Source organism: Euphorbia lathyris, chromosome 9 (assembly GCF_963576675.1).
Source record: "Euphorbia lathyris chromosome 9, ddEupLath1.1, whole genome shotgun sequence".
NCBI lineage: Eukaryota > Viridiplantae > Streptophyta > Magnoliopsida > Malpighiales > Euphorbiaceae > Euphorbia > Euphorbia lathyris.
In genome coordinates this window covers 6,753,758-6,764,241 of record NC_088918.1, presented here as the reverse complement: position 1 = coordinate 6,764,241, position 10,484 = coordinate 6,753,758, and the positions used below count along the sequence as shown (strand labels likewise).

Below are 10,484 nucleotides of genomic sequence, written 5' to 3'. Positions count from 1 at the left end.
TAATATTAATTTATTTTTTTCTTCATAAACTACATGTTATTTTATACCAACAGTTCAGACTAATTCGGATTTTGGACTAAAACTTGTGTTGGGCTGGAAATTTCAAATCAGTTTGTAAAAACTAAATAATTTTTTTTTGGGTAAAGTCCAAAGAAAAGCCATGTGCTTTAATATTTTGTCAAACAAGTATCTGTGGAATTTTTTTCCTAAACGGGGACTGAGGTTTTCATTTTACCAAAGATAGTGATCTTTTAATTTGACACAAAAAATGACTATTAACGATCTTAAAATGTAAAATTTTAGGAATTAAAGTTGTTTAGTCTCATGTTTACTATCGAACCAAATTTTTTATTTTTCAAAATCGTCATTTTCAGATCTTCCTCTCTAGACATTCACTTTTTCTCTCTCATCAAAGAACACCTAAATGACCTCAAAATTAAAACGTTAAAAATTAAAGTTTTGAATTTTTTAATTTTGAGGTCATTTTACTAAAATAAAAAATCTTAAAATTAAAATAAATGTTGACGACTTCAAAATTAAAAAATTCAAAAACTTGATGATATTCTAACAAATTCGAGTGTTCAACTTTTTCTATTTGAGTTCGTGTTGGAAATATGCCTTAGTTAATTTATTAGCAGATAATGTTTCATTTAATTATTTGAATTTAGGAGAAGTTATTCAGTTATTGCTTATGTTCAGGAGAAGTTCTGGAAGTCAGTTGTAACTGATGTTTGTAATTCTGTATAAATTTCTTGAAGATCAATAGAAGTTTAGTGTTGGTTCCAAACTCTTTAGGGTTGGTTCCAAACTCTTAATTGTTAATTACTACAAATTGGTATCAGAGCAAATTTTCTTGAGGGACTTGTGAGTGAGAGGAAGAAAGATGGTAACAAATAATCCATCAAATCTTTCACCTCCAATCTTTGATGGAGAAAATTATCAAGTTTGGGCAATCAAAATGAAAACCCACTTGAAAGGTACTGGCTTATGGCAGTGGGTTGAAACTGAGAGGGAAATACAACCTCTTGGAAATAATCCGACACTCAATCAAATTCGAGCACATGAAGATGAAGAAACGAAAGGTCCAAGAGCCTTGTCTCAAATCCATGCCGGTGTTGCTGAGTCCATTTTTCCAAGAATTATGGACTGTGAAACTGCTAAGCAAGCTTGGGATACTTTGAAGGGTCTCTATCATGGCAATGATAGAACAAGAAGAATGCAATTGTTAAATCTCAAAAGAGATTTCGAGATTTTGAGAATGGAAGAAAAGGAGACTCTACATGAGTTTTCTGATAAACTAATGACGGTGATAAATAAAATCCGATTGATGGGAGAAGATCTACCCGATAGCCGGATCGTAGAGAAGGTGCTTGTAAGTTTGCCTGAAAGATTTGAGGCAAAAATTTCATCTCTGGAAGATTCCAGAGATATGAGTCAAATTTCCTTGTCTGAATTAATCAATGCTCTACATGCACAAGAGCAAAGAAGAAGTTTAAGAAAACAAGGAACCCAACAAGTAGTTGAAGGTGCTTATATGGCAAAGGGTTCATCTTCAAAAGGAAAAGCTCAGTCCAAATGTGCTATCTGTAGCAAGTCCGGTCACCATGAAGACGATTGCTGGTACAAAGGGAAGCCTCAGTGTTACAAGTGCAAAAGGTTTGGACATATTCAAAAGAATTGTAGAACCAAGTCTGAAGAAAGTGTCAAGTTGACACATGTTGCCGAAGAAGAAGAAACATTGTTTTGAAATTGGTGAGATGTGCACCAATATGAAGCAAATTGATGGGAAAGTACATCAATATGAAGCATTTGGAGAGAAGTGCTCCAATTCTAGAATGGTGATGGGAAAGTACATCAATATGAAGCTTTTGGAGAGAAGTGCTCCAATTTTAGAATGGTGATGGGAAAGTACATCATCAAAACAAACTTTGAAACAAGTGTTTGTAAATACTAAGGCAAGGAGGAGTTTGTTGGAAATATGCCTTAGTTAATTTATTAGCAGATAATGTTTCATTTAATTATTTGAATTTAGGAGAAGTTATTCAGTTATTGCTTATGTTCAGGAGAAGTTCTGGAAGTCAGTTGTAACTGATGTTTGTAATTCTGTATAAATTTCTTGAAGATCAATAGAAGTTTAGTGTTGGTTCCAAACTCTTTAGGGTTGGTTCCAAACTCCTAAATGTTAATTACTACAAGTTCGTTAACGGTTATATTTATAGTGTCAAACTAAAAGATACTCGTTTGCAAAACGAAAAAGTTCAATTTTTTTTTTCAGATACCAGTTTAATTATATGTGTAAGCACATGATATTTTTTTTTTTTTAAAGTTGTGCGCAATGCACTTATATTAAACAAAGGAAGATTACATTGAAGAGAAAGGAAAACCCTCAACCCACCCCACCCCATGTGATTCGAACCCATGACCTCTAATATGTAAAATTACTAAATTATATATTATGTTTGTTTTTTTTTTCCATCTTTAGGTCGACGGTTAAAACAAATTCAAATTCGAGTCTAGATAAATTTTGTCTCAACAAAACTCTCACATCAAAGACTTTAATCATAATTACATTCAACATCCGATATAGACTTGTATTGGGTGCAAATTTCTAATCAGTATGTAAAAACTGAATAAATGTTTTTTTTGCCCCTTTAAAAACTAAAAATGTGTCATTTTACCGAATTATATCCATGATGCTAAACTAAATTAAGAAAAATTAAATAAATTAGATAGTAATACATCAAATTCAATTTTTAATTTATCACTTAATATTTTGAATATCAATCCCAATCAATCCAAAATTTTCAATCAAAAACATATAATTAAATCCAACCTCACATGTAATTTCCAAAACCAAATTGGCTAAAACAATCAGACAAACATGAAATGTAATTAAAGATCAGATTCCACTATATCTAAAGAACTCACTATACCAGAGATTATCCTCGTTCTGAAGAGAAAACGGCGGCAACATATCTTCTCCACCACCGGTGACCGCGCCACCACCAAACTGGAATTGGTTTGGAGGATTAACCAAATCCGTAAACATCCATGGTTGCCTCTGCACACTCTCCCCATTCACATCAAATCCCACCGTCACTGGCGGCTCAGCCACCACCACCGTCCCTTCTGCACCGCCTTCAGCAACCGAATTTTCCACCACCGCATCCGAAGCCTCTCCGGCATAAGAATTATTAACCGTTAGGGTTTGAATTCTCATGATTATCTCGATCAATTTTCGATCAATTATCAATCTAAGTTCAGTCAAATCGAGCATGTTCAGATAAATCAAGCTTTGTCCGGTGAGACCATCGAACATCGCCTGAGTTACCTCCATTTCCAGGTTATCCTTTTTCTGCTTCCTCAGCTGCTCAATTGCTTTGTTGATTCGTTGACGGAGAAAACTCTGCTGGTTAAGCATTTTCTTGCTTTGCTCCATCTCCGGCATCATTGTGAGGCGAGAAAGAACTTGGTGAACGCCGTACTCCGACGGCCAAACCTCCGGCCGAGAATCATAAGGACTGTATATTATTGCACACGCCTGAATATCACAAAGTGTTTTTAATTCACTTATCTTCTTCAATAGACCCTTCTTCCTCTTCTTGAATGTTGCTTTTCTTGCTGAATTGTTTTCTATGAAAGCAAGTTTCACCTTCTTTCTCATTTTTTTTTTTCACTGGAATGAAACTATGTGAAAGTCAGAAAATGGAAGCTATTGTGTGTCTGTGTTTTATAGGCTTATTGGGATAAATATTCATTTAATACAAAATGATAGAATATACAATCTTGGTTGGCATTTTTAATTCAAGGGTTGACCTTGGCTGGCATTTTTAATACATTGAATGTGATAGTGAACCTTGGTTGGCATTTTAGAAGATAAATTTTCAAAATCATATTAGTTAGTTATGTTTAAGTGGTATTGTTAAACCTGAACCTGTCGGATCGGAAACTAGACGGGCCTCTGATATGTCATTTCGGGCCTTTCAAAATGCAATAACCCAATAAAAACTGTAGTCAATATGTGACATGTCGGTCCAACCGGGATTGGTTACCACGGTTTTTTATTTGTTCAAAAAGAAATAACTAGAAAAAAATTATTTTCGACTATTATTAAAAAAAATATGGGAAAAATAATTGATTATGGTTTTCTAAATACAATTTGGAGTATGTCTAGACTTAGTTTAATGCATATTTATGTTCAAACGATAAAGCCCTTTCTAGGGTTTCCTTTCCTAGACTGGAGGAGGATGCTATTAAGGAAGCTTTCCATCCTATTGACCAGAAAGAAATTGATCTGGCTTTCACCAGTATTAGAGCTACTAAGGCTCCGGGGATCGATGGTATTCCTGCCAGTTTTTACCATAAACACTGGGAAACTATGAAGGAAGACATTTACAATTTTGTTAAAGGTGTTTTTGGCGGTTCAAACGATATTAGGCTGGTTAATAAAACCATCCTGGTTCTGATCCCCAAAGTTGAAAAACTTTCATCCTTTTTACAAATGAGGCCGATAAGTCTCTGTAATGTTCTTTATAAAGCTATCACCAAGATTGTGGCTAATAGAATCCGGCGTATCCTTCCGGAGATTATAAGCCAGAATCAAGGGAGTTTTGTTCCTGGCAGGCAAATGATGGACAATGTGGTTATTGCCCAGGAGGTGGTCCATTCCATGAAGATGAAGAAAGGTAGGAAAGGGATCGTGGCTCTCAAGCTGGATCTGGAGAAAGCTTATGACCGTTTAAATTGGAGTTTTCTTCTGGATAGTTTGAAGAAAGCTGGTATCCCAGAGAGCTGGAGGAAATTGATTGAGGATTGTATTTCCTCTCCTGTTTTCCAGGTTATGATCAATGGAGATATGTCTGATGAGTTCTCTCCCTCTAGGGGAATCCGTCAAGGAGATCCTATGAGCCCCTTCCTTTTTGTTATTGCTATGGAAAGGTTGTCGCACCTGATCCAAGAGGCTGTGAGCAAGGGGATTCTCCATCCTGTATCCATCAATAAATATTGTCCTCCTATTACCCATTTGTTTTTCGCTGATGACGTGATGCTCTTCGTGGAAGGGAATGAGGAGCAAATTAGTGTGGTGATGGATATCCTTAACTGTTTCTGTGCTGCTTCTGGCCAGAAGATTAATATCCAAAAGTCTCGGATGCTTTGCTCTAAGAACATGGACAAAGGCTTTTGTAGAAGGCTGAGTGATCTTTCCGGCATTCCTCTTACTCACTCTTTGGGTAAGTATATTGGGGTCCCTCTCCACAGCGACAGAGTCTCCAAAGCCTCTTTTAAAGAAACTTTGGACAAAACTAATGGTTTGTGTGCTAGTTGGAAAGCTAATTCTCTTTCCCTAGCAGGCCGTCTATCTTTAATCCAGTCTGTCAATTGCGCGGTTTCTAATCATATCATGCAAGCCTGTAGACTGCCTGAGCCGGTCCTCAACGAGCTTGACAAAATTAACCGGCGATTCCTTTGGGGAGAGTCTGGAGAAGGGAAAAAGATTCACCTGGTCCCTTGGAAGGAGGTCTGCCAGCCGAAAAGTAGGGGGGTCTTGGTATTAGACAGGCTAAGGACATCAACAAAGTCCTTTTAATGAAGCTTCTCTGGAGAATGTGGCAATGCCCATCCTCTCTATTGCCGATGTGGTGGACTCAGAGGGAGATTGGATATGGTCAAAGTTTGATACCTTCTTTGGCCTGGAGACTCTCCTTAGAATTAGAGGAGTTAAGATTAGTAATCATGAGGAATACTGGGACACACAGATCCTGGCAGATATTGCAAAGGGACTGGGAGGCCTTATCAAGCTGGATAAAGCAACTCTTGAGGGAGATTTTGGGCACTTTGCCAGGCTCCTTATTGATATTGACCTGACGGAAGAAATTCCTACTCAGCTGGGAATCGAAAGAGATGGTAAGCAATTCTGGATCGATGATTCTTATGAAAACTTGCCTTCTTTCTGTAAAATTTGCTCAAATATTGGACACATGCCGTATGAATGCCGGAAAAACATGAAACCTAGTGAACCCAATAAGCGAACAGATCATGAAAAGACTAAGGGAATCCAAAAGCATAAATTGGAATGGACAGAGAAGAAGTAGGAAATGCAGAACAGGCACTAATCCCAGTTGCAGCTATCACAAATAAGATCATCACAGCACTAGAAGTAGACCCCAAGCCGAAAAATGTTGAAGTGAGTGGAACAGTACTACACCCTGCGCGGTTAGAATCAGATGAGGAAGTGGAAAACTGGGATGAGGAGGTGGAAAAACGGGAGGAGAGATGCGACAGAGTAGACTCACCAGGGAATTCCAACATTGTTTCCAACATTGTAGAGAACACTATAGGAATTGACTCACCGGCTCACTCTGGAAGCTCGCATGAAAGAAGCACAGAAAAAACTCCTTCTTCAATTCGCTGGGCTGATCAGTTGGAAGAGGAAGAGCAGGAATGGGAAACAGTGACTTCAACGCAAAAAAAGGGATCAAAAAATCAAGGCAAGATAGAATTTTCCAAAGCTCGTTCAAAAAGAGCCATTAAACCGCCGGCCCGCTTTCCAATGACTGTCATCTATTGGAATTGCAGGGGGATCCTGAACGTGGACACCCAGATGTATGTTTATAACTTATGCAATACTCATAAGCCGGACTGGCTCTGCATTGCTGAACCAATGGGAAATTTTAGCTCTATTGACAGTCGTTATTGGAGGAATCTTGGAATGACTCTCTTTGCTGAGAACCAGGGTAGCAATTCAACGCTTTGGTTATTTAAATCTGATAGAATTACTTACCCTGTGTCGATCATCATAAGTCGTGATTAATTTATCTTAATCCAATATCTTCTTATGGGACAAGTTCACCATTTTTGCTTCGTTTATGGCAGCGTCTGGGCTAACAGACGGAAAATTATGTATGAGTAAATTGCAGATCTCCGTGCAGGTGCTCAGGGAAATTGGTTTGCGATTGGTGACTTCAACGCGGTTCTGGGTGCTCATGAGAAGACGGGCAGGACACCTGCACCACGGCCTTGCAGAGAATTTAGAGCTTTTCTTGATGAAGGAGAATGGCATGATGTCCAGGCATTGGGTTCTTTCTTTACCTGGTCTAACAGCAGACATGGTCAATCTCGGGTGGAGAGCAGACTCGATAGGGCTATCGTTTCAGGCGAGTTTGCAGACTTATGGAATTATAGCTGTACCGTGTTAACCAGACACCACTCTGACCATCATCCCCTGCCTTTTCGGTTTGATCAATGCGCTAACATACCGGCCCGTTTTCGCTTCCAATCAATGTGGGTGACGCACCCCGGTCTACGGGAAGTAATAAAAAATTCTGGGATGACAACAACCCTGCAATGGGACCGATGCAGTTACTCTGTTTTAAATTACGGGGTCTCCGTTCTGTCCTTCGGCAATGGAATAAAGAAGTGTTCGGGAATCTTGATAGGAATATTGCGGTCAGCCAAGCCTCTCTAGACTCCATACAGTTAGAGATAAACAATTCAGGTTTCACAGATGATCTTCACAAATAGGAACTGTTAGCTCATCATTTACTAGACCATCATCTTCTTCAAAAAGAGATATATTTGAAAGAGAGAAGTCGCGTGAAATGGTTAGAAACTGGGGATAGGAACAACTCTTTCTTTCACAGAATGGCCAATCAGAGACGAGCAACGGTAGGTATCTCTTCTTTGACCATCGAGGGAGAAATCTGTACTGATAAGGATCAAATTGCTACGCACATCACCGATTATTTTGGCAATCAGTTCAAAAATCCATTGATTGAGCCAGCGAACCTCTCAATTGTCCATGAGATCATCCCGAACTTGGTCACGCCGGAGATGAATGCAGAGTTACTGCGCTGCCCGCTAGATGAGGAGATTAAGATGTCAGTTGACAGTATGAGTGCGGAAAGCGCCCCCGGGCCAGACAGATTCACTGGGAAATTTTTTCAGGTTTACTAGGACATTGTCGGTACAAATGTTTGTCAAATGGTGCAATGGTTCTTCCACACATGAATAATCAGTACAGGTCTGAACTCGAATATCATGGCCCTTATCCCCAAGACTGCGGATGCTGTGTGCATTGCCCAGTACAGGCCAATCGTGATAAGCAATTTCGGTTTCAAAATCATCTCAAAAATATGAGCTGACAGATTAACAATAGTGGCTAGCTCGATAACCTCTCAAAACTAATTCGGTTTCATCAAAGGACGGAATATACATCATTGCATCGCCTTGGCTTCGGAAGGGATAAACAATCTGCAGAAAAAGAGCTTCGGGGGGAATATGAGTCTCAAAATTGACATCTCAAAGGCGTTTGACACATTGGACTGGAATTTTATCTTAATAGTGCTCGAAGCTTTTGGGTTTTCCTTGCAGTTCCGTGATTGGATGCTGAACATTCTCTCCTCCGCAAGGATTTCTATTATCACAGGAGCTGGCATTAGAGGATACTTCCCCTGCTCTCGGGGTGTGCATCAGCGGGATCCCCTTTCTCCAATCCTGTTCAGCCTAGCAGAAGATTTTTTGAGCAGTCTATTGACTCTGTACACTGAAAGAGGGGAGCTGATTCCTTCTGCTTATTCTAGCAAATGCAACATGCCAACTCATCTTATGTATGCAGACGATATTCTGATATTTTGCAAAGCCTCAACCTCCAACATTCAGATCTTGAGGTCAATCTTCGACCTCTATGGCAATATCTCGGGTCAGAGGGTGAACTGGAGCAAATCCGAAGTGTTTTTTGGGGATAGCATTACACAACGGCGACGAAACAGACTTGCAGGGATCACGGATATCAGATCTGGCAAACTCCCCTTCCTGTATTTAGGGGCTCCGCTGTTTGTTGGGGCTCCTAGAGCTCATTTTCTCTCCTCCACAGCAGACAAAATTACAGATAAATTTGCCAGATGGAAAGGCAGTGCGCTGTCTATGGCGGGAAGGCTTACTCTAATCAAGACGGTAATTACGGGCTCTCTAACTCACACCTTTATGTTATACAAATGGCCATCCAGCTTAATGAAACGTCTTACCAAATATATGAGGAACTTTCTCTGGTCGGGATCAATTACTGAAAGGAAGCTTGTTATCCCTTCCTGGGACTCTTGCACTAAATCACTAAAGGAGGGAGGTCTAGGCATTAAAAAACTTAAGATTTGGAATACAGCGCTCACTGGGAAACTTGCTTGGGGAGTGCTGACTGAGGATTCCTTATGCTTCAATACCTTACGATCTCGTTTCATAAACTTGGCTGGCTTACCAAGGAAGATCCCTGCCCTCTCTTCGGTTTGGTGTTCTATCAAAAACGTTTACAACACTCTGAGAGATAACTGTTGTTGGCTACTGGGCATGGAAACGAATCTCTCCTTTTGGAATGCCGAATGGATTATCCCAACCATTGCAGATCAGATGGGGATTAGTAGATCTGAAAGAGCCAAATTCCGCGATAGCACGCGGGATTTTCGTTTTGATGACCATTGGACAAACTTGCCGGATTTAAGCACGGAAATCGCAGAGGCGGTAAATCTGATTAGCGGAAGTGGAGATCACAAAGATAAGTGTTATTGGCGACCTGCCTCAGATGGTATTTTCACGGTTAAACTCTTCTATAAATGGCTGCAGAACCCGCCACAGAACCGTACGGTTAATCTGATATGGCAACCGACTATCCCCCCATCGCACTCTCTAACTCTTTGGCGAGCCTACATGGGGAGGTTCCCCACTCATGACAGTCTAAAATCAAGGGGAATGGTGATCGTTTACCGCTGCTGTTACTGCTTGGTGCAGGAGGAAAGCCTTGAACATTTAATGGTAAGATGTAAATACGCACAACAGCTTTGGCAGGGCATTGCTACACTGTTTGGGAGACGGCTTCGCTACGATGATGATTTTCGTGAATTTGTGGATCAGGCACTGAAGATGAGGTTCAGCCCGCAGATAAAAAACCTCTGGATAAGCGCGATTGTTCATGTAGTTTGGGTCATATGGAGAGTCAGGAACGATTGTTTCTTTAACAATGTTGTACCCAATATTCATGTAATGTTCAGATCTCTGTGGTATCAAATAAGGCACGCTGATCACTTTGAGAAAGGCTCCGTTTGGAACGCAACGATCGAGAGGAAGATCCTTTGCTCGCTGACCCTCAAGCCCAGACTTCAGAAAGCTCCGAAGATCATTCCGGTCAAATGGCAACCGCCACCAACTGGCTGGATAAAGGCGAATACAGATGCCTCGGTCATGAACACAACGGCCGGATGTGGGGGAATATTCAGGGACAGCTCAGGGAAGATGCTGGGAGCTTTCACTTTTCCAACAGCAGCGCCTCTTGCACACATTGCAGAGCTAAAGGCGGCAATTGCGGCAATCTCTTACGCCTATAATCAGGGTTGGAATCGGCTTTGGATTGAAAGCGACTCGTCATATGTCGTTACGGTCATGCGATCACGCACGAGCCGTGTTCCGTGGGAGTTAATTACTGCATGGTCAGATTGCAA

At 40.3% G+C, this 10,484-nt stretch overlaps 1 protein-coding gene across 1 annotated transcript; it reads right to left on the bottom strand.

Annotated features, from left to right (window-relative positions):
• Positions 1-2,899: 2,899 nt before the first annotated feature.
• Positions 2,900-3,664, bottom strand: LOC136207237 (agamous-like MADS-box protein AGL80). The gene has a single exon (XM_065998542.1). The coding sequence runs from the start codon at positions 3,662-3,664 to the stop codon at positions 2,900-2,902; it is 765 nt and encodes a 254-aa protein (XP_065854614.1).
• Positions 3,665-10,484: the final 6,820 nt, after the last annotated feature.